General features: G+C 41.6%; 3 protein-coding genes across 3 annotated transcripts; all 3 read left to right on the top strand.

Moving 5' to 3' along the window:
* The first annotated feature begins 4 nt into the window (after positions 1 to 4).
* Positions 5 to 5,391, top strand: hsp90b1 (heat shock protein 90, beta (grp94), member 1). Its single transcript, XM_072386109.1, has 18 exons — positions 5 to 157; positions 639 to 741; positions 996 to 1,137; positions 1,248 to 1,364; positions 1,469 to 1,800; positions 1,994 to 2,105; positions 2,226 to 2,354; positions 2,618 to 2,734; positions 2,844 to 2,981; positions 3,100 to 3,177; positions 3,281 to 3,346; positions 3,460 to 3,729; positions 3,834 to 4,079; positions 4,207 to 4,343; positions 4,464 to 4,542; positions 4,670 to 4,825; positions 4,917 to 5,015; positions 5,121 to 5,391. Exons 1-18 carry the CDS (start codon positions 109 to 111, stop codon positions 5,145 to 5,147), a joined length of 2,397 nt encoding a protein of 798 aa, XP_072242210.1. The 5' UTR covers positions 5 to 108; the 3' UTR covers positions 5,148 to 5,391.
* A 3,251-nt stretch (positions 5,392 to 8,642) lies between these two features.
* LOC140307297 (cAMP-dependent protein kinase type II-beta regulatory subunit) lies at positions 8,643 to 17,563 on the top strand. The gene is made up of 11 exons (XM_072386110.1): positions 8,643 to 9,328; positions 10,356 to 10,391; positions 11,358 to 11,410; positions 11,533 to 11,616; positions 11,823 to 11,929; positions 12,060 to 12,213; positions 14,350 to 14,451; positions 14,540 to 14,614; positions 14,747 to 14,815; positions 14,924 to 15,059; positions 16,185 to 17,563. The coding sequence occupies exons 1-11, from the start codon at positions 9,064 to 9,066 to the stop codon at positions 16,316 to 16,318; spliced, it is 1,215 nt and encodes a 404-aa protein (XP_072242211.1). The 5' UTR covers positions 8,643 to 9,063; the 3' UTR covers positions 16,319 to 17,563.
* A 482-nt stretch (positions 17,564 to 18,045) lies between these two features.
* Positions 18,046 to 24,638, top strand: hbp1 (HMG-box transcription factor 1). The gene is made up of 11 exons (XM_072386108.1): positions 18,046 to 18,067; positions 19,377 to 19,540; positions 19,658 to 19,835; positions 20,258 to 20,378; positions 20,537 to 20,651; positions 21,125 to 21,243; positions 21,532 to 21,688; positions 21,935 to 22,079; positions 23,140 to 23,427; positions 24,123 to 24,264; positions 24,360 to 24,638. Exons 2-11 carry the CDS (start codon positions 19,468 to 19,470, stop codon positions 24,375 to 24,377), a joined length of 1,356 nt encoding a protein of 451 aa, XP_072242209.1. The 5' UTR covers positions 18,046 to 18,067; positions 19,377 to 19,467; the 3' UTR covers positions 24,378 to 24,638.
* Positions 24,639 to 27,996: the final 3,358 nt, after the last annotated feature.

Raw genomic sequence — 27,996 nt, 5'->3', positions numbered from 1 at the left:
AGAGGTAGGTGGACAGTCTCCGTTGTAAAGCTAGTGCTGCATGCGCTGCTCTCCCGGCTATTGTCTCGGTAGCTGAAGACTCACAAGCGACACTAGCAGTATCTCAAAATGAAACGAGTCTGGGTGATAGGTCTTCTTTGCGCTCTTTTTGCCTTTGGTGAGTAGTAGAAATATATGCCATCCCATTTTACGTATTATTATCCAACATTTTAGCTATTATTAGCACGTAAGCTAGTGTTAACTTGCTTCATTTTTTTTTTGCTTCTTCACTGCTTTGAATGGTCAGAGCTGTCGTAGTTTGACCGTTTCTTAGCCTAAATTTGTTCGAAAGTTAATGATAACATGATTGTTATATTCCTCGGAACAACACAGTTATTCCTAATTGTCTTTCTAGAAGTTTCTAGCAGAAACGCATACGTTGAGCCTATCAAATGTTAACTAATATCCACGCGAAAAGGGGTTGCATGTTTAACACATGCATGTCGACATTCTTACAAGGAGAAAAGTTAAATTAACCCAACACGACGTCTTATTTTATGATAGAAATCTCGTATTGTAAATATTTTGTCAGATACACAAGTAAAAACTAGTGAATTACATTAATTATGCAAAGATAATAACTTTTGGCCTTTTGACAGCTGCTGTAAGGGCTGAGGATGAACTTGAAGTTGATGGGACAGTAGAGGAGGACTTGGGGAAAAGCAGGGATGGCTCCAGAACAGATGATGAGGTGGTGCAAAGGTAGGTCTCACTTACTTGTCAATTGAGCGAACTGTCCAGAGATCGTTGTAACACAGTCACCTAAACCTCTGATGAACACTAGGTCAACATGACTGAACTTGTGTACATGAAAAGGTCAGAGCAACCCTGAAACTGACCTTTCTGAAAGGTCTACCAACAAGGCTTTTGGGCTTTCATGCTGTTAACAGAGCAGATGTTTGACAGATGTGTGTGCGCTTTGTCTCACCTGTGCTTGTGCATCTGTCTACCCTCAGAGAGGAGGAGGCTATCCAGCTGGACGGTTTGAATGCTGCACAGATTAAGGAACTCAGGGAAAAGTCTGAAAAACATGTCTTTCAGGCTGAAGTCAACCGTATGATGAAGCTCATTATCAACTCTCTCTACAAGAACAAGGAGGTGAGCGGGAATTAACCTTTTTTATATAAAACTCGCCAGTCCTGCAGAGTGATTTCATTAGATTTTACTTGTCTGTTATGGCTCGTCACCTCCTGATTTTTCTGTTGCAGATCTTCCTCAGGGAGCTGATTTCCAATGCCTCAGATGCTCTGGATAAGATCCGCTTGTTGTCTCTGACTAATGAGGAGGCAATGGCCACGAATGAAGAGCTGACCATCAAAATTAAAGTATGCACATCAAAGGTTTCAGTGTTGTACTTGTATGTTTGACTTAACTGTTAATGTGAATAGGTGTTATCTGCTTGTAATTTAATTGTGCCTTTCATCTCTAGTCTGATAAGGAGAAGAACATGCTCCACATCACCGATACTGGTGTTGGAATGACCAAAGAAGAGCTTGTGAAGAACTTGGGCACCATTGCCAAATCTGGCACCAGCGAGTTCCTCAACAAGATGACAGACATGCAGTCCGAAGGGCAATCTACCTCCGAGTTGATCGGACAGTTCGGTGTGGGTTTCTACTCTGCTTTCCTTGTTGCCGACAAGGTCATTGTAACAACCAAGCACAATAATGACACTCAGCACATCTGGGAGTCCGACTCGAATCAGTTCTCTGTCATCGAGGACCCCCGCGGGGACACACTGGGCAGAGGAACCACCATTACGTGAGTTTTTTATTTTATTCCCCAAAAATATTTGCTTTGGGCTAATTTACATGAATTATTGTTCATTGGAAATATCTGTATGTTAACCTTAAGTCCACAGTGTGAACATGGATGATGTTTTACTTGTCATGATTCTACTATTCTGGTAAAGTACTAACTTTGATCTTAAATCTTCATCTCTGTCTCACCACAGATTGGTCCTCAAGGAGGAGGCCTCAGACTATCTGGAGCTGGAGACCATCAAGAACCTTGTCAAGAAATATTCTCAGTTTATCAACTTCCCCATCTACGTTTGGGCCAGCAAGGTGATTACTCTTGACATTCTCTTTCAAACTCTGACTCAGATATGATTCCTGACCAGTTATAACTCAGAAAAATGTGAAGGGGAGCAAATGGTTACGTGGTGTCTTTCTCAAACATGAAAGACTGAGACCGTTGAAGAACCCATCGAGGATGATGCTGAAGCAGAGGAGCCAGAGAAGGAGACTTCTGAAGATGAGGTTGAAGTAGAGGAAGAGGAGGAGGAGGACAAAGACAAGCCAAAGACAAAGAAGGTAGCCTGAAAATATCAAAACCCTCAGTATAGAACATTTGCAGTTATATGCTAGTAAACTTTATCTCAATCCACATGATGGGTCCCACTGGGATTTCTTGGTTATTTTAAAGCTTTTCAAATTTTAGAGGAAAAGTTTGATTCATTGATAACCCTGAGATTATTGTCACACTAAACTATACATGCCTTAAGTTGAACTAATGTAAAAAGAAACTTCTTTTTTTTTTTTTTTTAAATGTATATATTTGACCTTTTGTGTTGTAGGTTGAGAAGACTGTGTGGGACTGGGAGCTGATGAATGATATCAAGCCCATCTGGCAGAGACCTGCGAAAGAGGTTGAGGAAGATGAGTACAAGGCTTTCTACAAGACCTTCTCAAAGGTGGGCCCACGAACAGCAAAGCTTTGTCAGCCACAGTGCAGATTGCATGCCTTTAGAGCTCAGTAGGTTTTGATTTTATTAAAATCTTAAACGTTTTGCTGTTCTACAGGACAGCGACGACCCTCTGGCTCATATCCACTTCACAGCTGAGGGCGAGGTTACTTTCAAATCCATCCTGTTTGTGCCCACCTCAGCCCCCCGTGGCCTCTTTGATGAGTATGGCTCCAAGAAGAATGACTACATCAAGGTTTGTGCCTTAAAACAGTGTTTAGTATCCATTTTGAGAGACTCTTAGTGCTTTTAGATGAAAGATATTCAGGGATTGCTTTGGAATTTAGTTTGAAATGGTTTTGTTTTTTTCACAGCTGTTTGTCAGGAGAGTTTTCATCACAGACGACTTCAACGACATGATGCCCAAGTACCTAAACTTTGTCAAGGGAGTGGTGAGTTATTACCAGCTGAAATATTACTATATATGCGTCAGTCTGCTTGGTCTCCGCTTTCATATTGCCCGCATTGAGATTAAGAGGAATGTGTTTCTGTTAGGTCGACTCTGATGACCTTCCTCTTAATGTGTCCAGAGAGACTCTGCAGCAGCACAAACTGCTCAAGGTGAGTTCAGCATAAATGTGTTTTTTTAAAATGTCCCCAAATAAAGAGGGTTTGGAATAATGAATAATAAAGGAATATGATTGGATGCCATCTCTTATCTGCGGCCCGTCTAGGTCATCCGCAAGAAGCTGGTCCGCAAGACTTTGGACATGATTAAGAAGATTGCAGAGGAACAGTACAACGATAAATTCTGGAAGGAGTTCGGAACCAACATCAAGCTGGGCGTCATTGAGGATCACTCCAACAGGACTCGTCTGGCCAAGCTGCTCCGCTTCCAGACCTCCAACAGTGAAACGGACCTGGCCAGCCTGGAGCAGTATGTGGAGCGCATGAAGGAGAAGCAGGACAAGATCTACTTCATGGCCGGCACCAACAGGAAGGAGGTGAGTGCGTTTGGTGCTCAGCCGACTGTTGTATGCAAAGCTGTCATGCGGCAGATGTGCTGAATTTGACATCATCTGTGGTGGTTTTCCCCTCCGCTCTACAGGCTGAGTCGTCTCCCTTCGTCGAGAAGCTGCTGAAGAAGGGCTATGAGGTGATTTACCTGACGGAGCCTGTGGACGAGTACTGCATCCAGGCACTGCCAGAGTTCGACGGGAAACGCTTCCAGAATGTGGCTAAGGAGGGTGTCAAATTTGAAGAGAGTGACAAGGCCAAGGAGAAGAGGGAGACCCTGGAGAAGGAGTTTGAACCCCTCACCACTTGGCTCAAGGACGGGCCCCTGAAGGACAAGGTATAGAGGGCCAGTCGTGCTCACATCTGCAGAATTAAAGAATTTTGGCTACAATTACAAGTTCTCTCTGTTCCATCGTGTTTATTTAACATCCTGCTTACTTCTTCTTGTTTTCTTCTTTCAATAGATCGAGAAGGCGGTTCTGTCTCAAAGGTTAACCGACTCGCCTTGCGCTCTGGTTGCCAGTCAGTACGGTTGGTCAGGAAACATGGAGAGGATCATGAAGGCACAGGCTTACCAGACAGGAAAAGACATTTCCACAAGGTGAGTCCTAATAATCCTGCGCTCTCCAGTAATGCTTATGCTCATTCCCGTGGTTGTTTCCTCTTTACCGTTGCCATCACACTCTCAGCTTATGTCTCTGCTCTCCTTGCTCCACCTCAGTTATTATGCCAGCCAGAAGAAAACACTAGAACTCAACCCCAAGCATCCTCTTGTCAAGCAGATGCTCAACAGAGTCAATGTAAGTTTGAGCACTTCAGTATATGAGCCATTTCTATTTATTTTTGACCGGGCGTGGTTTTAGTGACTCGGTTTTGAACCAAAACCAAGCGTAGAACTGAGCAGTTTGTTTTTCCTTGTCTCCTCAGACTGATGCCGAGGACCAAACCGCATCAGATCTGGCGGTGGTTCTGTTTGAGACGGCGACGCTGCGCTCCGGCTACCAGCTGGCTGACACAAAAGCTTACGGCGACAGAATAGAGCGCATGCTCCGGCTCAGCTTGAATGTACCCCTGGATGAACAGGCAAGTCGATGCCCGCCGTTTCGAGTCACCGTTCCTCCTCCGACGCCATATTTGGGGTTATTAATGAAAAGTTGATGCGACTGTTCCACAGGTTGAAGAAGAACCAGAAGAGGAGCCAGAGGAGGACGACTCCGACAATAAAGAGGAAATAGTTGACGATGAAGTTGATGATGAAGACGACGATGAAACGGTGAGAACTCTCTGCGTGCTGCGACATGTTCACTGTGCCAAAGAAAAATCGATGCTGCAGCTTTTACTCTGTAATATACGTGTATTCTTTCTCTTTTTGTTGCAGTCAAAGACAAAAAAGGATGAACTGTGAAGCACTGAATGGGAGAACGTTTGAGCTGGACACTGGATTCCAGTCTTGTTCCAGACCCACTGTGGTTGTCGATGTTCTGGGTGGGTTTTTTTTTTTAAGGCGAGCATTGTTTGTCTTTGTTTTTGTTTTGTTTTTTACATTCCTCATGACTGTAAATTTGTTAATATTTAACTGACCAGTTTATGGAAAGATGCGATCCTGTCTATTGATTAAATAAATGTTTCCTGGAAAACAAAAAAAAAAAGTCTTGCATTAGTGTTCTTGTGATTTGAAATCTGAATGTTTTGTATACCAAAGTAAATTAAAACAATGCTGCTTTGACTTGGATTAATAAATGAAAAGTGGAAAAAGGTTTTTTTTTTTTTTTTTTTTTTATTGCGGTAAAGGCCTTTCAGTTGCCTCAAAGTTCAGTTTCAGTACAGTTTGGTGCAGAAGTGAAACCATCAAGCAGGTGTTTGGAGCATCTTAAGGCGACCAGAAATGTCTCGAGGCTGCTTTGAGCCGCAAACTCTACTGCAACGATCACTTGCTGTCCAAAAGTCAAGAGATGACTTTGTTCCTTATGCTTAGCCTCTCCAGTGAGTTTTGGCCTCTTCTGTTTATTTATTTATTTTTTTTTTTCTTTTGTAAATCAGGCTCCTGGAAAATTACTTTAATCAGTTTTAAGAACTTTTTTTCTCCATACATGAATTCTCCTAACAGCATAGTTCGTTTGTTTTTAAAGTTTGTTTTCTCAGCACTTGAACTTTAAAAAAAAAAAACACAAAGCACAAAGTTTCTTAGTTAATACATGACCCAGATAATGTTTTACATTGAGCTCGACCATCTGTCATATCTGCCTTGCAAATATCGTCCACATTTAACCTGAGTATCGCACCACTGCCTGTTCCTCATCTACACAAAATGAAGAGGAAACCGAGTTTATTTTAATCCTATTGTGACTGATATGGTTCGACTCAGAAAGATGTCAATTTTTGTTCTTTTTAACCATTATTCCACTTAATTTTGATTTTCTGTCTCACAAACTTGCAGATTTTATTGTGAAAAGTCTCTCACACAGAGGGTGCTTTTTGGATGGCGTGTAGTTTCACCAAGCTTGCTGACACTACGTTATTTTTCGTTCACAGAAAGTGAGCAAAATGTGTCCAGTTTTCACTGAGGAAGCAGCAGGTCCATTAAAGATGCTCTTATATCTGGACCTGTTGGTTCTCGTCCCAAAGAACGCGAACGGTAGCAACCAAGCTCAAAGTGAAGAGGGTACAATAAGGATGAAGCTTAATGTCATACAAATGTCTACCTTCATAGTAGAAACGCAACACAACCCACATACATAAAAACTGTTCACCTTTAATGCTATTTTACAGATTTTTAAGGATTTGTAACTTTGACATGTCCAAAAGTAATTTCCTCTTAGGAACGTGTTGACATTCCTCACTGAATTATCTGCCTTAACACTGAAATGGCAACTGATTACTTATGCTGCACTACACTATAATGTCCAGCAGGTGTCACTATTACCCACATTAAGAAAATATGAATGAGAGACTCAAACGACTGTTTCAGCGGTGCAATATTCAGCCTGTGATGCTTTTTTATTTTCTTTTTTTAAAAACTTTAAGACCGACACGTGTTTTTTAAAGACTACCAACATTGTCAACAACGAGGTGTAGAATATTTTACTGAAAAACTCACTTGACACACATTAGTGAGGCCCCTTTGTCTACAGATATTGGCCTCATGCTCGTACTACCAAGACATTTTGCAAATTTGCCTACCGTAATGATTATTGTTCCTAAAGTCATGAGTAGATGTCAGCACCTGATCAGTTCTAAATTGAACTGTTGTTCAGAAATGTCCCGCATGTCTACTGCCCAGAGATTTATTGTTGTGAAGCACTCAGCAAGAACAATATTGAGGTTCTATGGTTCAGAGAGCAGACCTAAAGCGACTCCCTCTGGCAGTAGATACCAGGATGTACTGAACCCCCGCCCCAGAGGCAAACAGCTTGCAGTGGTCTTGAATGGAGAGTTGAAAGCTTGCAGCTAACCGGCTGCAGTGCAGTGCAACATGCTCTCGTATGTTCTCCAGAGGAGTGGAAATGTTAAAAAGATAAAAGGTGACAGATATGGGCCACATGAGAGGGAGGGGTCTCAGAGCAGAGCCACAGAGGACTGATGATGAATAATGTTTGTGCTGCTTTAATGTTTCCCTCCCACCAATCTGCGCTCTGATGTCTACTCTTAATTTCCAACACAACATGATAATCTGGGTGACATTCATATCTTTCTTATTGTCGTTTGGATCTGCCGTGTTTCCATTAAAGCTCTGTTGACTGATCTACAAACCCTGATAGACGAGGGACTGTAGTGCTGCTTAACAACAGGTGGCATGATCCTGGGCCTGGAACGTCTCCTCCGCCCTGGCTGTGAGTTTCTGTCCATGTTGTCCACCAAGAAGGTTTGCCTGTGTTACGCGCCAACGCTGCGTGTAACAGCATCAGCTAAGGTGTTGCCAAGCTGCAGAAACAACAGCCCAATCGGTTCAAGGAGCCTCTGCTATACTTCAACTTTTCAAACGTTTGTCAACTGATTTTCATTTCACTTCACTTCACTGTGTCATCCATCTACACGCAGAGCAATAATGTAAGAGAGCAATAATCTGTAGTGGAGCAATATCACTTCTCCCTGAGGATCAATGAATAAAGTATTATTGAACTGAACTGAATTTAATTGAATATTGCAACTCTACTTGAGCGGTGAGAACAACCACGCCAAATCTGACATAAACTTGGTCTTTTTTTTTAGTTTTTTTTAAGGTATGTGAATTCCAGAAATCAGGGTTTTGTAAGCAGTTCAAAAGTGTACATGAAAGGGCTAAATTTGAACTTGTATTCATGGGTCAGATTTGAACCAGAATTCACCACATAAGACTACAGTGTTAACTTGTTTCAGACAAAGACTGTTTTTAATCACGAGGAATCTTTCATACTGTAATGAAACTCTCTGATGGCACACAGCATCTGTCATAGCGCTCTGAGAGGTCCCAAAGTGCAGCAGATTTATTCATTTTTCTCCCTGTGGCAGAAGAGATGGGCCCCAAACTCTCTGTGCTATTAAAGGGAATGTTCCTTCATAATTTCATAATGAGCTTTGCCTAATTATTTCTAATATGTATATATCTATATATAGATATATATCGCTCATTATGAATGCAAAATGGGTTTTTACTAATCACTCTCTACATTAACAGTCCCAATGTTTACCTGATTAATCCCGTACAAGACTGATTAGACAACATATTCAGGCTCAACAACACCGTTTGTAAGACTATTTGGGTTGTCTTTTTAAACAATTTTTGGGGGGTTTGTTTGTTTAAAATCAAATGCAGCCCCTTTTTGTCTGCCCGTAAACGTTGCCGGTGATTCTTCCATACTCGTTCCATATTTAGATGGACGCATTTAGAGTAAACGGTGTGAACGAAAACAGGAGACTTCCTACAAGACAAAAGGCGACACATCTAGTCTGAAGCTCGGATGTTGAATTTTCATCTCCTCCAGTGAAGCTCAGTCTCTGACAGATCGAGCAACCCGAGGGCTTCTCTTTCCCACAATTTGTATTTTGCGACTCACTGCAGTTTCTGCGCCGCTGCTGCTCATACGCAATCCCTGGATAGGTGGTTGCCATGGATTCCTGGGTCACATGCGTGGGTTTCCTATAGCCAGAAGCAGCAGAAGATGCTTGGACCACAAATCCAGAGCCATTTTCATTCAAGAAAAACCGAGGATCCGCTGTGGACGGCTCGCTGACTGGGTGGCCCCGACTGCAACCGCGTATTCTTGATCTCAAACTGGGTGCTTTTGATTGTCGCAAACTCGCAGCCAACCGGTTTTGTCCACATTCATAGACTGATAATAGGAATGAGTATAGAAATTCCTGAAGGACTGACGGAGCTGTTACAGAGCTTTACCGTGGAAGTGTTAAGGAATCAGCCTAGGGATTTGCTCGAGTTTGCGTTACAGTACTTCACCCAGCTGAAGGACAACGAGACCAAAGAGGCCTCATTTGGCAATGACCAAAATTCGGCCCCAAGATCTGGAAAAGCGGTCAATTTCATTGACGAAGCCATGCAGATCGATTCTGAGAACGGAGAGGAGGAGGACGACGATGACGAGGAATTCATAGGTGGGCAAATGCATTTATGTCTTAGGTACACGATAATGTATGTGCATGTGGATGACCCAAATGTAGTCGACTTGGAAGTATATAAGCATGCCTCGCCGCGTGCGCTGTTAAGTGGGAGATAATGGAAACGGAGCGCCGTGATGCTCCGGCGCTCGCCACCTTGCGCCCACCACCTCGCTGTCATTTTCCATATATGGCCACGCTGGCTGGAAAGATGGCTCATAACGTGTCTCTCTCTTCGTCTGTGAACACGCTTTTTGTGTGTGATGAGGGTGGCTTTAATAACGCCAGCTGCAGAATCAAGAGACTGTGTTACATTGTTGGTCGTAGAAAAGCAACCCCCCCACCCCCACCCCCACCACCAGTGGAGCGTTTGAACATTTTCTGGTCCAGGTGTAGGCCCGACGGGCCTATTTACCCTGATTAGCTAAGTGTGAAAATGTGACAAAGCGCACAAATGCGGAAGACCGACGCTCTCCCAGATTCGACTAACGGCTTTCGACGCGCTGAGATTATTTAGCGTTTCCCTGAAGTGGGATCGTATTTATCACAATGGCCGGTGCGGGGTGGCAAGCAGCAGCAACCCAGCTCTGACACAGCATCCCAATGAGTAGTGGTCTGCAAGACTGGCTGCAGCGGTTATACAAGGGCAGATATACCACATCCCCTTTAATTTTCTGTCTATTTATCAGTAAAATGTAACTAGTTAGCAGCACCGACCAACACAGTGGTTGAACACAAGCTGGCAGGCTGCCAGGTGGTTCAGACCAGATCTAATGTATATTTCATACTGCCCTGTTGTGCAGGAGCCTGGCACGTTATGCTGTTTTTTTTCTTATGCAAATTTTATTCAAAAACCTAAAACTGCTTCAAAGCAGCTGTCCTTATACAGGTTTTCCCCGATGAATGCTGATCTCTAATGAGCAATATTCCACATGTGCCACATTGACCCAACCCTTCTCAGTAATTGGCATCAGGAAAATGCAGCTTATGGCTAAATGTAACATATGGATTTCATGCCTTGCAGCCCCAGTGATAAACAGATTCATCAGGAGAGCATCAGGTGAGTTACCTTTTGTTGTCTATTAAGGTTGGTTATTAATAGCATGTTGTATCAAAAGGAGAACTCTGGATAGTATCAGTACTGGAAACATAAACATCCCCTCTGAAACATGAACACCGAGGCTGTGCCAGCCTGGCTTCGATATTGTGTGTTTTTCCGTCTCTCTTTTGTCTTCCTCTTATTATAATTGGGTTGATTTATAAGAGCCTGAGAGCCCACTTGGTCTTGAACCTGATTTATAATATTAGTGAGTGTCGTGGGTGGGGAGATTAGAGAAGGTAGTGCCACTTATAATCATCTCTTGCTCAAAATAGTAATAAGGCTGGATCGTTTGTATAATAACTTTTCCGTCTGGACTGATGGCGACAAAAATCTGTATTTGGAAAGCGTGAGCTACTCAGTAAAACTGTGTTTGCTAGATTTTGTTTTAACTTCAGATGGGAAAATGAACATCTTCAGATACAACAACAATGTTAGTAATTGACACTAAAGCAAGTGTATTCATACCAGATTTAATGTAGTTATCCCTAAGTTCAATAGTTAGCAGGTTTTTCTTAGGTTACAGAGAGTAAATGGTTTTGTTGTTTTTTTTACTGGGAAGTTTTGCGGTGAAAGAATATCAAGGAAATGTGGTCCAAGTGCCATCATACACACCCTCAAACCTCCATGTTTGAATAGATCTGGTCAAAAAGGACAGACTGTGAGCCTTGTTTTCTTTGCGATGTGCCAACTTAGCCATTAGACAGAGCTTATTGATAAAAAGAATGAAGAAAATATCAAGTCCTCCACTATAAATCAACTTCTATTCTTAAGCAACAAACTGCAATTACAAACACCTTTGACACCAACGTTAAGGTGATAAAATGCATCTATCCATTCAGACGAGGAAGATTTTCTAACATCCATAGAACACAACAGACCCTCTGAAATCTACATTTCATTTATCTGTTGATCTCTGTCATGTAGTGTGTGCTGAGGCATTTAATCCTGATGAAGATGAAGAAGACAAAGAGCCATGGGTAAACTGCATCAAATGCCACACTTTTATTTTTTTTACTGTTGAGATTCTAGATTTAGTCAATACGACTTTTGTCTCTGTACTCGTCAGCCACGATAACAGAAATGGTGTTTTATCTCGCAGGTCACCCACCCCAAAACAGATGAGCAGAGACAGAGACTACAGGAAGCATGTAGGGACATTCTTCTGTTCAAGAATTTGGATCCAGTGAGTGCATTATTCCATAAGCACAAAGCCTTCTATTAAACTACAGAAAAGAGTACATGGCCCAAGGCCAGTAATGTTTTACTGCTTCATCAGTGCACTATGTATGATTTTAAGAGATGGTTCATTTTCTTAAAAGCAGGAAAAACAATTGCATACAGTGGGCCTTGCACTTTTGCTTCAAAACATTGGTTGTTTCACCCTCTCAGGAAGAGATGTCTCAGGTGTTGGATGCCATGTTTGAGAAGCTCTGCACAGAAGGAGAGCACATCATTGATCAAGATGATGATGGGGACAACTTCTATGTAATTGAAAGGTGCTTATGAAGCTTATGCATTCCCCATAAAAATCAATTGTGTCAATATATTTTCGAACATACCAATATCTGCCGTTTTTGTGTTGATATTTGTGCCGATTGTTTATCTTCTGATTGTATTTTCGTTCAGCGGGACGTTTAACATTTTCGTGAAGGTTGAGGGGTTGGAGAAGCTGGTGGGCTGCTATGACAACAGGGGCAGCTTTGGAGAACTAGCGCTGATGTACAACACCCCTAGAGCAGCCACAATAATCGCCACCTCGCCTGGATCCCTTTGGTGCCTGGTGAGTAAACCATTACATCTTCCTGTAAGAGCACAGCTGGCTCCTTGCTCAGGGTTTTATAACACACTGTGCAGTCAGTTAGCACAATTTAAATAAACACCCAGGTTGTCTGTGGCAGTTTTGCTACTTAGTACCACAGAGACGGATTGCAGTGTCCAAGTGAGACAACTTCACATATAAAACATGGATTCGAGGAAAACAGAAGGGCACTAATCATATCTCAGAATGATTTTACATACATATTAAATCTAAAGAATTAGTAAACTGACTATATATATAACAGTATCTGTTTAAGAATATCTGTTTAAGAACGCCAGTAAATCCATTGAACCTGAAGCCGCCCTCAATTGAAGATCAAATTTAACATATCCATGAGATATATTTTATATTATGAACAAAATCAGCCATATGTGTGAAGTCTGATGATTTCTGCTTTGGACGTGCATACCACCAAACCAAAGTGTCAGAAAGGCCAGGTCATGTCTGTGCTGCAAAGACTATTTAGAGGAACCAGTCTACAGCTTGTGGTGGAGGCCTGTACAGCTAATTTGCATGTGCTGTGAGAAACAGATGAAATGAGAGGCTTGCAAGCTGAGGAGAAATTGGTAACAAGCTAGTTCAAGGAGCCTTTGTGCTCGGTGAGCCATTGAAGGCAGCAAGAGGCTTGCTTGCCTACTCACAGTCGAACAGAAGCTAACCGTGGAAGCACCCAGCTCCGGGAGCACCGGGCTAGAGAGGGTTGCTTAGCATGTTAACCTGTGAGGTAGCAGAGTGAACACAGCAGAAGCTGGTTGAAGCAATAAGCTGAAACACTTTGTGAGTCATGCGAGCTGACCGGAGGCTTGCTCAGCTAAGACTTTGGTGTGCTAGCTGCCGGCTAGGCCAGCATTCCCAGAGTTATCAGCTTCTGCTGCAGGCAAGTTTCTGGTTGCAGAGATTTTGCTCTGCTAGCTTTTGGGCTAGCCCAGCAATCCTGGCTTGTTGAATGCAAAGGAAAAGAAAAATATATATATATATATGAAATGGATTAATTTCTTTTTTCTTTTTCAAGCTAGGTTTTATCTAACATACATGTTATATAAATGTATGACTGAATTACACCACTGTTAGAATTGGTCATTGCTTTGCAACAGACATGGAAGGTCGGTATCAGCTGCTGGCACATGGAAAGACAAGGCGGGAAAGATTAGCATATTCATATATACCCATTAGCAGAATAAAGAAGAAGAGGTAAAGGTCTTTCTAAAGTTAAATTTCGGCTTGAAATGGTACTGTACTTAGACCAAACAGCCTGTTTTTGTAGCAAGAACACTTAAGATTCAGTCCCAACTTGTTTTTTTTGTAAAGCGTCTTGTTTATTTATGACTCAGTAAGGGTTGTGTCCTTAAGAAGAGGGTAGCAGCTCTGTTATGTCATCTCTGTGCAGACTGGGCAGGATGCTGTTGTATCCCCTGCTGTATCCCCTGCTGTATCTCCTGCTGACCTGAGTACTTGAAGTATGTAGTTCAGGTTGTGAAAAAGCAGGAGTCCCTGTTCAGTGTGTAATAAGCTTAGGCTGAGGAGGCTCAGAGCTGCCAAAGAGCCTCTGGTCATATAGTAGAGTATAGTGTGAGCTTTAATCGGAGTCTGATTTAGGCCAAACAATTTTATCAGTATCAGAACTTTGCTTGCTTGTCTTGATGTGGGAAAAGATTTCTTAGCTAAAGCATACCCTCTGCTTCCTGCAGTATTGTGTGTGCAACTGCATATAATCATGCACCAAGTCATCCGGTCACCGTATGCGTTAAGATATTATATCCTTTTAATATATTATGTCAATGAAAGATTTAAAAATGTTTGTCGATGAAAACCTCAGGGTGACAAAAGCAGGGGGGCTGTTGCTCCTCTGAAGATGCTTTGCTCACTTAAAATCAGGCTTATGGTGACCCCTACTGCGTAATGAGGTTTAATATGAATTGAGGTTTGTTGATATGCACCAGAACAGTCTGGAACAGTGCGGAAAAATACTGAACATCCGGGACATTTTGGATTACTTCCCCCACATCATTGTGTCATTGAAAAGAATCATATGCATACATATAAAAAGAAAAGGAAACCTGCTTAATTCTTAGAAATGAGTCTGAACCTGTGTTGCAGGATCGTCTGACATTCAGGAGGATCATAGTGAAGAACAACGCCAAGAAGAGAAAGCTCTATGAAGCATTCATTGAAACACTACCCCTGCTCACATCTTTAGAAGTAAAGATTAACGTTATTCCTCAGTGTTAATGAGCATCGTGGATTCGCAGTAAAGTCATTGTTAACAAAATGTTCTTTTCATCCGCAGCTATCGGAAAGAATGAAGGTAGTAGACGTTCTATCCACCCGAGTGTACGGTGATTCACAGCAGATTATTGCTCAGGTGATGAATCTGTGTTATACGATAAGTCATTTTTTAAAAAATTCATTTATCCGTGTATTGCCTTATATTTGTAATTACTGACTCACTTGTTTTCCTGTTCATTTACACGTGTCTTCTTGGTTTGTATTTCAGGGTGATTTAGCAGATTGCTTCTACATTGTAGAGAGTGGTCAAGTTAGAATCACCATGAAAAGAAACCGGGTATTTTTGCACAGTCTCACTTTAATTCTGAAGTGCGAACAAACTTTGATTAAAAATAAGTCCACGTAGGTGTTCTTGTGTCTTATTGTGTGCATATCTTTCTCACAGGCAAAAAAAGACCAGGAGGAAGAGGAGGTGGATATTGCCACGTGCACAAGGGGCCAGTATTTTGGAGAGTTAGCTCTTGTCACAAACAAGCCCAGGGCTGCGTCTGCCTACGCTGTGGGGAGTGTCAAATGCTTGGGTACGTTTTTTTGCAGTTTTGTTTGGGCGACATCACTAATGTACGAAATTTAAATATGCTGTGGAAGTTGGAACTTAAAGCTGGGAGTGACGTCATACCAAATTTTAGTTTCAAGGAAAAAAAACGACAGGATATTCCTCACTGACCAAGCCTGCTATTATTAGCAATATACGTTAATCAGTATGCATCAGTGCATTTTTCAATATTTTGAACACACATTGTAATGTAGCAACGTTCACTGATAAACGTTGAATAGTGTATGACTGATTTAATGAGATAAGAAGCGCAAATTAAAGTTTAGTGTGGAAGTTATCACCAGTTCTTTTTATATGCGAGGCAGCCATGTTGCATTCTGAAGTCGGGGCTGATGAATTTTCTCTGAGCTTATGAGTCAGAAAACAGACTTTGTGGGTTGTTCTGCTTGATTTTCCAACTGAGAACTCAGAATTTTGATTTTCCAAGTTCCAATGGCACACTCCACTTTAACTTGTGATTGGCTTCATGGATTTATACTAAATTTTCAGTCATACCCTCAAACGAGGGGCCATGACTCATTCAGTGCACAAATGGTGGCAATTACGGATTAAAGTGGGCGTGGCTTAATACAACAAATCTAAATGTTCATACACTTCACACTTAAAACATCACAGAAAGCCGAAGAGCACGACTTTGTTATAAAAACTATCGTCACCAAGGCAATGGTCTCCACTCTTGTTGACAGTGTTTATATCTAAGCCCCACCCTCCACCTGATTTTGATTTATAATTGAGAAAAGGGTGACACTGTCAGTCTTTAATTTGAAACGGAACAAAAATTCCACAGTTTTTTGCACATGACATACTCACCTCAGGTTTTGAGAGGCTATGTGAACAACAGTGGCACACCCAGCCATCACCCCCGAGCACACAAACATCAGACCCCTGGTGGCTAACCTTTACTTTTCTGCAATGTTCCATTCTATCCATGTAGTGTTTTCTGTTCATTTGGGGTATGCAAATAGTAATAGTGTAAATGCTTGCAGTCTGCCCACGCCCCCAATGAACCTTTCCTAGTATACAATTACTTCACATTACCTTTCCTTATTCTCCCCAAATTATGTCTGCATTTCGTTTCTGTCTTTGTCAGTCCTGGATGTTAAAGCCTTCGAGAGGTTGCTCGGCCCGTGCATGGACATCATGAAGAGAAACATTGCCAACTATGAGGAGCAGTTGGTGACCCTGTTTGGAAGTAGCCCTGAGATTGAGCAACAAAGTGCATGAGGTGACTACAATGGACCATGTAGAGTTAAATGGGGTGGGGAGGCATGTATGGATGTTTTTCCCCCCATAACCACTCAAACTTTTTTTTTTTTTCCTTTTTAACAAGAAATGTGAATATCCACTATACTACAACATTTGAGTGTCAGATAAATAAAGCAGACTGAGATAAGGGTAATTTAGGTAGAGTTCGCCTCACAGCACCATGACTGCAGTAAGCCAAAGCAGAGTTGCTTAAAGCTTGTTTAATTACATTTCATATGACTTAACACCTTAATAATGTGAGTGTGCATTTTACTTGTCGGTGTCGGGTGCATTATTTGTTTGATCACTGAACACTTTGTTCATTTTCACTTTTATTACACAGTGTTATAGCTACATCAACAGTATATTACTTTTTGTAAAATTGTAAATCTTTTTGGTTGAAAACCAGATGCCAAAGCCTATACCTTAGGATAATTGTGAACAAGTATGTCATGTTCCCTTGTCACAGTGCACTGGCAAAAGATCCCCAAACATGAGAAAAACAACACGATAAACAGTCGCTAAAGAGCACCGATTGAAACAACATATTTCTTCCATTTTGATTACAGCCAAACAGAGTTCACTTCTTAAACAAAAATACATCTGTTGATCATCAGACTGAATCTGTGCTCATAAACTTTTCATCATTCCTGGTTAGTGTTTGTGGCTGTTTGCCCCACTACTGCTCTGCTTTTACCCAAAAGCAAACTTCCGAGAGATAGCTGATAGTTTTGTAAGAATACACAACACATTGCTGTAAAATAAAAAAAAAAGATTAAGTATTTACTGTTGTTATATAGGCCCACTTTGAACTGAATAAGTTGCCCCAGTAGACTGTAGTCATTATAAGCAACGTCTTGAAACAATCGATTTTTCTGTGTTTTATTGTAAAAGTTAGCCCATGCTGTTTTTGTGTAGGTGAAATATACATTATGAAGACATTCATTATTGCTGTCTACCTCTGACAACAACTTATACAGATTCTCGCTCAGCGGGAATCTGAAGTGGGTCCTCTTATTTTTTCCTCTCTTTTTGAATCAGTAATTGAAGTCCTCTGTATTCTGTCTGCAGCTCAGATTGTTTTTAAACTGGCTTAACATTTGAACATGCTGATTTTATTCCCCTCTGGTGGTACTGGTCATTTTTGAAGGCAAAACCACAACAACAACTAGAGAAAGAACTGTATGTTTCACTTTTCATGTCAATAAAGAACATTTTATATTCGCGTGTCTTATGATTATTAGTTCGAATTAAGCAATTCACATCTTCTGAGGTTTTCATTCAGTAGTTCGTCATTCATTCACCATTAATGAATTCACAATCCACCCATTCATTTGTTAAGTCGCTAGATTCCGTTGTTGAAAGCTATGGTGATGAGCTCATTACAATGGAGATAAATTAATCTGGAAAGCAAGGTGCGCGAGTACCCTGTTTTTTGGGTTTTTTTTGCTGTCGTTGCAACATTGGAGATAAAAAATGACCATGTATTGTTCGTGTTATTGCCAATCAGCTGTTACTGGGTAGTAACAGACATATACTTTCATCCAATTACAACAGGATCAACAAACTGGGCTCCGCCCTTTTTGATTTTCTCAACAATTGTATCCAATGAAGAATCGAGATTTTTATTAATGACATTCGTTTGCACCAATAGGAGGCTTTCTCTGGAACCATTCAATCCCGCCTCTCGACTGAATGCCTCAGAGTTTCTTGATGGCGATAGATAGGGTAAGTGGGAAGTTGAGAGCGTCTTTTCGAAGAAATAAATGATTCAAAGTAAGGTTCGATTAGAAATCCGTACGATCCACATCTTCGCAGTTCTAAAATGGTGTTTTAACTAAGCTGTCATGGGTTTATTTGATGTCGACTGACAGGTAGAGATCGACAATGTTTTTTGTTTTTTTCGTTCGTTGTGACGCTTGTTGTTTTGGTGATAAGAAACCCACCCGACAGCAGTTTTCTGTATAAGAATACGTCCGTCATTTGGTGAAAGTTGCTGTGCTCAGTGCGAAAATGTGGGTCAGAGGCTTCCAGAGGTTTTCGTGTCATTCATTTTGAACAGGGCATAGGTTGCGTCATGCCTCAACTTGTTGACATTCTTTTGTTTACGGTGTTAGACCCGACAGGCTCTAGGGTTGAGTTGAGAGCCCCGCTGCTGTTTTTCGGGAATCGCAGAAGGTTAGGCCAGGCCTTCATTTTCTTTCTTTTTAGACGAGATAGCACTTTTAAAGTCATTTATGGACAATACGCTGCCACTGTCTCCACGGTTATGAAGACGGAGCAGCGGTTTTTCAGCGCGTGCAGCGACCGCTGATGGGTTGTCAAGACATCAGACGACTGTCGTTTATTTCTTGGAAGCCGATTTACATCAACTGGCGAACAACTTCCTTTGTATCGAAAACGATTACGGTGTAATCGTTACACTTAGTTTGTATGTCAGCAGAGAGAACTTTAACACGAGCATACAATATTGTACTCGGTCATTGACAGCATTACTCGCTTTTACCAAATGTCGTGTTTTCGAGCTTCCGTGTGCCACTTTTCGAGACGAATATCTGCTATTTTTCACTTTTGCTGCGCAGTTATGAATGAATGAGCTTTGTTACGCATGCGTCAAACCTCTAAGTTTATAAACAGGGCCTCCACGCAGCGAGTCACATGACCAGTCACAGAGGTTTACTGTGTCGATTCAAAGACAAAGGGTTGCCTAAAGGCTGCCCTCATTTTCCATGACATTGATGTAATAAATCATATACAATGACTGCATACCGTGTAAGGGGCTTTTTACGTGCTATGGTGTAAAATCTTTGAAAACTAACGTCTGTCGCGTTAATATATATTTCTACGGATCCTTCTTCGATGTCTTTGTGAAACAATATTGCATTAAAAATGCACATACCACTTTGACTATAATGGCTTGGTTTAAAAAAGAAAACCATTATTCACTGTTTCGGTTGCCACTGCATGTAGATCTCATTAGCAGTTTCAGTTTAACTGCGGAAGTTCTAATTTTGTCTTTTGGTTTTGTCAACACCAGCTGATGTGTCACATTCTGATGATGGAAGCAGAGTAAGCTGTTCTGTAGCCTTAGCAGAAAAAAGAAAAAGATACAACAGAACATTGTGAGAATGGACGAGTCCTTTGATCCTCTGAAGTGTAACGAGGACCTACCTTCCTCACCTGGGTGCCACATGGATTACGGTAAACTGTTACACAGGCAAAAATATATATATATTTTTTTAAAGATTAAAAAAAAAAAATAAAGCTAACTGAGCTGTGTGCCTATTTAACGTGAACTTTACTTCAATCTCTCCTCAGATGACATGCCCGAGCTGCAGGAGGTGGAGGAGGACCAGAGGTCTCAGGGCTTATTTCAGGTGGGAGCAGTGTCTCACCAGGAGTTCAGCTGCTCCCCCAACACCAACTGGCTCGCTGAGTTGGCCAAGATCGCCACCAGTCCTCAGAGCCCTCTGCTGAAGGATGCTCCTCACAAGAGGTATGTCCGTACATTGCGACTTGAAACGTCCAGAGAGATTGTAAGAAGAAAAAAAAACAAACAGATTGACACTTGTAATAAGATGAAGACACACACCAGTGCACCTCGGGGGCTATTCACAGAGCAGGACTGGCAAGTTCGAAACATGACTGAGAACATTCGAGAAGGAAATATCTCCCATGACTGTGTTGATTCTTAGCTTTTGTAATGTTTAAGTCATTATGACCTTTAAAAAAACAGAAGCTAAACGTTATATTTACATGATTGTTTAGGATCTGTATGAGTTATCTGTCACTTTCAGAATATATAGCATCATTTATATGTACATGATAGAATTCTAGTCAGTATGACAAAAAGTGTCACCACTGCAATTAGTAGCTATATATAAAATCTACTTATATTCATCGTTTTGTCATTTTCAGATCATCTCCAGTTCATATCTTTGGCAGCAGCAATAGTTTACATTCCTACGCCCGGCCCCCTTTAGCCAGCAGCGCACCCAACCCGTCCAGAGGCCACCTCAGGGAGCGCAGGCGTATCAGGGTAACCTTTCACTCACCGACTCTTCTCAAACTTAAGGAACATTCACTTCTCTGACAGCTTAGCAATTACTTCCTCTTAAAAGTCTGTAAAACAAGCATTCCAAGTCTTGTCATTTTACCAAGGTCATTGTAACAACTTTGCTTTATTACCTACAACAGGCCAGCAGTGAATCGGAGTCCGGGGTTTTCTCGATGTCCTCGTCGTTTTCTGATGATGAAGACATGGCCTGGTCTCATTCCTGGCCCTCCACTGCCTGGCACTGCTTCCTGAAAGGTAGAAACTGACCAGTATCCACCAGTGCACACGCACACAAACGCACATTTAGACCGGCTCCAACAGTCTGAAGTTAACCTGAGCTTTTATCGGAATAACTTAATGAAATTTACCTTAAACTTACATCACAAAGTCTGCACTGAAAACGCATTCCTCACTTTAAAACCGTTAAGTCATCCATGAATGTTTTCTCCAGTGGCAACTTTTACATCAGTGATGTTTTAACACAAATACAGAATTTGTTCTTTTAAAGTTTAATCACTTGAAAAAGCATGATTCAATTTTCATTTCTAAGCCTTAAATACGCTGAATAGACCCATCAAAACAGCACTGATTAGGCCGCACTCATGTGTAAATCAGCTCTTACTATTGGTGTCCAAACAGCTGTATTGCATCCGAATTCTAGCATCCTCCCTAACACCGTTGCACACATCTGGTTATTCATCATGTTACACTGTTGTGTTGATATTCAGGAACTCGCCTGCGCTTCCATCGAGGTCCTAACGTGGAGTGGCAGGAAGCTGATGAACTTCGGGATTCAGACGATGACTCAGATGAGGAAACCATGATGGCACCCTCATTCTCTCTCAAGGTGAAACAGCCACACGAGTACTTCATGATATCAGATCATTCATGTTAGTTGGATAAAAAGACCCTTTTACTGTGTACTGTAAATCACAATGGCTTGGACTGGCCACAAGGTGGCAGAAAGGCTTACAGTCTCCGCACAGTCATGAGCCTTAAATGATCCCTCTCTGCATATCAGAGCGCAAAGTTTTCTTGAAGAAAGACACCACTTCTTCTCTGGTTGTGACTTCAGCCGTCTGTCTTGCTGGTGAAATGAAAAGGCTACTTTATTTGCCTCTTGCTGTATTTACAGAGATATGGTTCAGATGGGCTTAAGTTGGTGAACCACGAAGAGACGATATCTTTTGGCCAGGCGGTTCTTAAACTCACATTTGACCCAGGCTCGCCAGATAAGGGCTTTCTAACTGCTGAATGCCGATTGGATCACCCCTTTTTTGTCAAAAACAAAGGTACAGTAATGCAAGTTCATCCTTTTTGAGCAGTATGATTTGATATTGCAGCAGACAATAAAGCTGTGTTGGCATGAAGGGAAAACAAAATGACAACAAAGCAAGATTTTGTAGAAATCTGTCAAATGAGTCTTTTCCAAAAACAGAAGCTTCCACTGGCCAAATACAGACCGTTCAGGGTAGTGTTTTAAAAGAACAGCCTCGGGATCCAGCTGATCTGTCATGTACCATCTGTCTCTTTATCAGGATGGTCTTCCTTTTATCCAAGCCTTACCGTGGTGCACCATGGGATTCCTTGCTATGAGATGCAGCCGGGAGATGTGTGCCTGCCACCAAACCACCCAGATGCAATTAACTGTGATGACTCAGTCGTCTTTGACACTTTCAGAAGGTGCAGTCTTCTTTCTTACTATAAGACTATAAGTGTGATTCACCTGGCATGAAGTAACTCATCTCAACATCTTTTCCTTTCTGAAGGATATAAACGAGCACTCGTTGCGGTTTTGCTTTGCCATTTAATTTTCGAAAAAATCCGGTTCAGAATCTCTTTCTCTCCAAGAGGAATCGGTGGCAGCGTGCTAAAACAATTATGCAACTTTGTTCTCGATGGAAAATTTAACTGTGTTCATAAAAATGAATGAATGAGTAGAATATAGAAAACGCAGTAACTGTTCGAAACTAGCACCAGATTACGGGACTTTTGCTTCCTTCTCACTCGGGACAATCTCAAAATGAAGTCTTCCAGGTTGCTGCGCAGATGTTTTAAATACATCGGACTTTAACTTGAGGCAGATAAGAGGTTGCCTCTGTTTTAGATGTTGCACTTTGCAGGCAGTCGATGTAGCAGGATGCATGAACAGACCGATCTCACTCGTCCAGCTAAGAGGAGGGCTTGCTTTGAATAGTTTGTAGGCCGTTGTCTATCTAACTAGTGATAGAAAGAGGCATTTTCTGTAATGGTCCCGCTTTAGAGTGAGAGAGAGAGAGAGAGAGAGAGAGGCTGCTCTCCTTATTTACACATTTCTGGTTTACTCAAATTAAACACTTCTTGAATCTCATGAACAAAAAAAAAAAAAACTGCACACCACCGACTTGTTAGAAGAAGTGTGTGTGGATGTGGTCGCACTGCGTAGCTGTGAACAAATGTGAGCTATCCTGCTGCAAAGATTCAGATAGACTAATGAGCTGGTTCAGCTGATAATGGCTCATTAAGCGACAAAATGAAGCTAAAGCTGAAGCATGTCTGTGTGCATTTGCTGTAGCAGCAGATTGGAGACATTTTTGACAAAGGAAAAACAAACAGAACAGTGAATTATTAAGGGATGTGAGCAAAATTTCGATAACAAGCAGCACCTGTGTGCTCACACTCCCAGAAACTATATAGTGAATGTAACAGATTACAAAGTCAGAGAGTGCCACTAAAACATGTTCCCATTCCTTTTTGTCCTCAGTTATGACTTCACCCCTCTAGATTCCTCAGCAGTGTATGTCCTCAGCAACATGGCCCGTCAGCGCAGGGCCTCCCTGTCCAGCGGGCGTGCCGTCAGTCCAGACTGTGATAAACTGGAGCGCTCCAGCTCCCCACAATCCTCCAGTAGCAAATCAAACAGGAGCCACAACTCAGGGACAGCCAGTGGCGCCACGCCTACAAAATGCAAGCGGCCAATGAATGCCTTCATGCTCTTCGCCAAGAAGTACAGAGTGGAGTACACGCAGATGTACCCTGGGAAGGACAACAGGTGGGATCCAGTAAACCACAGTACCACAGATTTTTAGATTTTTCGAATGTCTCTTTACTTTGAAATTCAGTCAGGCCAAACGACCCCAAGCTGTGTGTCCAATGTGGGTAATATATGTAAAAAAAAAAAAGAGAATTACCCAACTTGACCGCAGTATTACAGTTTTACTGTTTAATAGTTTGGGTTCCCACTCTTTTCAAGACCTTGGCTTTCCTTGGATATCTCCACATAAAGGTAATGATATGAGGCTGATGTGTCGATGGGCATCAGACCCAAAGACGGACTTACTCCTCCTTTGAATATACAGTGCTGTGCTAAATGTAAGGGCACTTAGAGGTTTTATTCTACTTTTATCCAAGGAATCCTATCAGGGACATGTCAGAGCAGTCCCACATCGTGATGCACATCACGTCTGCATCATGACAACCACCCTGATCAACGGTCGCATATTTCCTGTTTGTCTCTTTCCTATTTAGAAACACCAGGCAGAATAGTCTGTATCTCCCTTAATGCGATTCCATTTTGTTGAGCTTTAATACAATGTGTTTAGGGACAGATACCTAAATGAGATAGAATGTTTTCTTCTAAAACGGTCTAGTTAAATGTTTATCAGCTGTACTTTTACAGAAGATTTTAACAAGTCAAAAATCTGGGGTGGAAAAAAAAACCTTTCTTTTTCCAACCTTTTACTGCAGAGCCATTAGCGTCATCCTGGGTGACAAGTGGAAGAAGATGAAAAGTGAAGAGAGGAGGATGTACACCATGGAGGCCAAGGCTTTGGCTGAGGAGCAGAAAAGACTCAATCCGGACTGCTGGAAGCGTAAACGAACCAACTCAGTAAGGGCCACAGCTAATGACCATCGCAGTCCAACAGTTTCCATACTGTACACCAACAGAGTATAACACCTGCATGTCCTGCTTTCTTTCCACAGGGTTCCCAGCAGACCTAGATAATCCCCCAGAATCCCCGGCTGCTGGTGTTTTAGCATGCAGAGGTGCTGAGCAGAGTCTGATGGACCGCTTGATGCCTCTTTACTCTCCTGTATTCTTGAGACTCAACTGTGATGCTAAATTCACTCGCTTTTGTAACCTTAAAGCATTATAGTGGCAAAACAGAATTATAAGATGTATACAGAACATATAATCTAGTCACTAACAGTGCATATATTTTCTTATATTTTTAATGTCAAAGATGTCCTATTCCCCCTTTTTATATATATAAAACAAAGAAGAAAAGCAGGAGACGTCTCATCTATTTCAGGTCATTTCATTCATTCAGTGGTGGTAATAGAATTGCGAGCCTGTGGTGCCATGCTTCAGCAGAGAAGGAGCAGCAAGCGTCTATTTATACTTGTAAAAAGGGGGATTTTTCGGTAACTTTTTTACAACTGTTCATATTGATATTTGTAAGATTCCGTATATTGCACAGATTGGTTACCCTTTCATACAGTTTGTATTTCAGTGTATAGTCTGCCACTGAGCTGTTGCCAACTGTTGATGATTCTGCTCCGCCAGCCACCCGTCATCCAACTTCAGCCTGTGGTGGTGGGTTTAAACTCAGTCACGAAGCACTTCAGACCTTCTCTGCAAGTGCTTATATTTTCTGCACTTTATATAAATAATGTAATCCTATACTGCCATTGTATACTGGTGGAAACAGTATGTATAATACATCAAGTACCTTCATAGTTAGCCATTTGACACGATCATGGTCCAGCAGCCATGCTCTGTTTTCAGGTTGCTATTGAATTTTAAAGTACTTTGTTCATAATGTACAGGTTTCACAGCACCAACAACCTCTTGCACAGAATATCCTTGTATCATATTATAAATAATTTTTTTAAACTTCTCATTGAAGTGTGTGGTTCCTTGTCGTCAGCTCTAAACTGTAATTATAAGTGGGGATGTGAAGCTTTGCATTTGAATACATTTCAAGGTGGTTTTGTCCTGTTCTGTCCTTTTATTCTTGTAATTATTTATATCTATCAGCATGTGCTTTTCCCTTAAGTGATGCAGTAAACTGAGAAATGGCATCTCAAGCTACAAGGGCTCCCGGTATATACTGATTTTACAGAGGAACCGTTTGTTACGTGGGATTGGACGGCGTCTACGTTGGTCTGCCACATCAAAAACATGTGCAAATGGTCCTTGGGAGGCTTTGTTATCGGTCGTATCGAGGCAATATACCGCACCTTACTCTATGGGATGAGTAAGGAAAGGTTTTAACTGAATCCTATAGTAACTGGAACCTCAAAGGAAAGGTAAACGGGAGACTATGTGATCACCTGTTAATTGGAGACGGCGGTTCCAAGGCAGGCTTTTATTTTCACAAAATATTTTTTGATGCTGTTCAACGTGCATTTGACAAAAATGCCTTGCTAAAAGTTGCTTCCACATGCTTAAAAAGTTATAAAAAAACAGCTCAGGGCCCTTTTTTCCCCTTGTGTAAGGTGTCAAAATCCTCTGGTCCTTAAAGTGAGGTCAATTCAATCTCAGTTTTTTAACAACGTGTGAGATATTACACTGCGTCACACTATGACAACGTGTTTACTGAACAAAATGCAAATTCAACGTGTGGAAAATGAATCGCCCCATAACCGCTTCAGCAGGAATTAAGAAGTTAAGTAGAGGTTAATCAACTGATCATCAGCAGGCAAGAACACCTCTATAAAAGGCAGAAGTTTTGGCAGTTTGCTGCTCTGGAGCATTCAGGTGTGTGTTAACACATTGCCAAGATGGGAAAAAACATCAGCAGCGGTCTTAGAGAAGCAGCTGTTGCTGCCCGTCAATCTGGAAAGGGTTAAAGGCCATTTCTATCCTTCTACAGTAAGGGAGTGTATTCAGTTACTCACCGGTGGAAAACACTTAAGAGAGCAGCAAATTCACCCCCCAAGGCCAGACTATACAGTTCTCAGCAAACTACAAATAGATTTAAAAAAAAAAAAACAAGAGCTACATCTCAGACTCCACAGGCCTCTGTAAGCATGTCGAATGTTAAGCTCAGGCTTGCAAAGTTGCATCTGAACAAACAAGAAGACTTCTGGAACAACATCCTTTGGACAGACGAGACCAAAGTGCAGATGTGTCTGTCCATAATGTACAGAGCCATGTTTGGTGAAAACCAAACACAAATCAGCATCTCCGCACACACGCTTCATACCATCTGCAGAGCATGGTGGTAGAGGGGTAATGATTGGGGTTTGCTTGCAGCCACGAGACATGAGCACTTTGTATTCACTGAGCCAGAGTATTCTGTCGTAGCTAAAGCTTGGGTCACGCTGGGCTTGGCTGGGTCATGCAACAGGACAATGATCCCAAACAGCAGCAAATCTACAACAGAATGTCTGACTGGACCTGGTTTGAAATCCAGATCTCAGCCTGACTGAAATGCACTGGTGGGACCTTTAGAGAGCTGCTAGAACGTCAAACAGACACTTACTTAAAGCTGTTTGTGCTAAAGAGAGTTTTACAAGTTATTGAATCGGGGATTGTATTTTGTTTTTCATGCACTGCTTTTGCATTTTACTTTAGTTTTTGTTCAATAAATAATGACGTGGACTAATGTGCCACGTCTTTTTGGTTGTATTTATCTGATTTTAAAACCGGTTAAAGACCTGATGGTTTTTTAAAATGTACATATATGTTGTGACACCTTTGAACTGTGAGCGGGTGCAGTTTCATTTTCACGTCAGCATTCACCAAGAAGACTAATACACATTGTTAGCGCCAGGGGGCGCCATCGCTCCATCAGTCCTCAGTGAGATGTGTGGCTTTTTACTAATAAACGTCTCCCATCTCTATGAAACAGATCATTTGATTTCAAATCCCGCATAAAGACAGCACTGAGAACACGGGGTCCGACTACAACACATTGTAGCTGCATAATAGCAGAAAACAATTGGCCTTTCACCTCACTGCAAATTGAGAAAAAAAAGAACATGTCTCTGATGATTTATGGCGAGAGAAAATTGTAGTAGATGGTCAGCCTAAAGGGGTGAGAAATCATAGGTTTGCATGCCTCATTAAATAACAATGATCAACACCCAGCAATCCTACCGAGTACAGCAGTCTAATTATAGCACATCCATAACAGGCTGCTTGAAAAGCAGAATAGAAGTTAACACTTATGTAGTTTGGGGGGGGTGGGAGGTAGCTGCTCCTGACAGGCCTCGGGCCGAATATCATTGTAGGTTTAAATGGAAGAATAAAGAATATTGTAAGTGTGGTTGGAAATTAAAAACATTTTTCAAATCTTGTCACAATCCTGTAAATTAAACCAATATGTCACCGTTATCAGCAGCTCATCTCCCAAAAATTGGAAGCGGAGGTGTCTTATTTATGAACATTACTGTGTCGACACTGAAGAAATACAATATCCTGCGGTAAAAACAAACACATTAGTCGAATCTTCTCACATTTTGGTTGAAAATACGAAACCCTTTTTCCAGCTCAGCCGTCATCGTTGAGACAACCTCAGCTGTGGTTAGATTATAGTAGTATACAAAGGATTTAAGTGGTGCCAAGATATCCATCATCGGTTCATCTGGGGTCACTGAGTTGGATGAGGTT

This window comes from Leuresthes tenuis, unplaced genomic scaffold (genome assembly GCF_036924035.1).
Source record: "Leuresthes tenuis unplaced genomic scaffold, fLeuTen1.0.hap1 SCAF_5, whole genome shotgun sequence".
NCBI classification, from domain to species: domain Eukaryota; kingdom Metazoa; phylum Chordata; class Actinopteri; order Atheriniformes; family Atherinopsidae; genus Leuresthes; species Leuresthes tenuis.
This window is presented reverse-complemented; position numbering and strand designations above follow the sequence as displayed.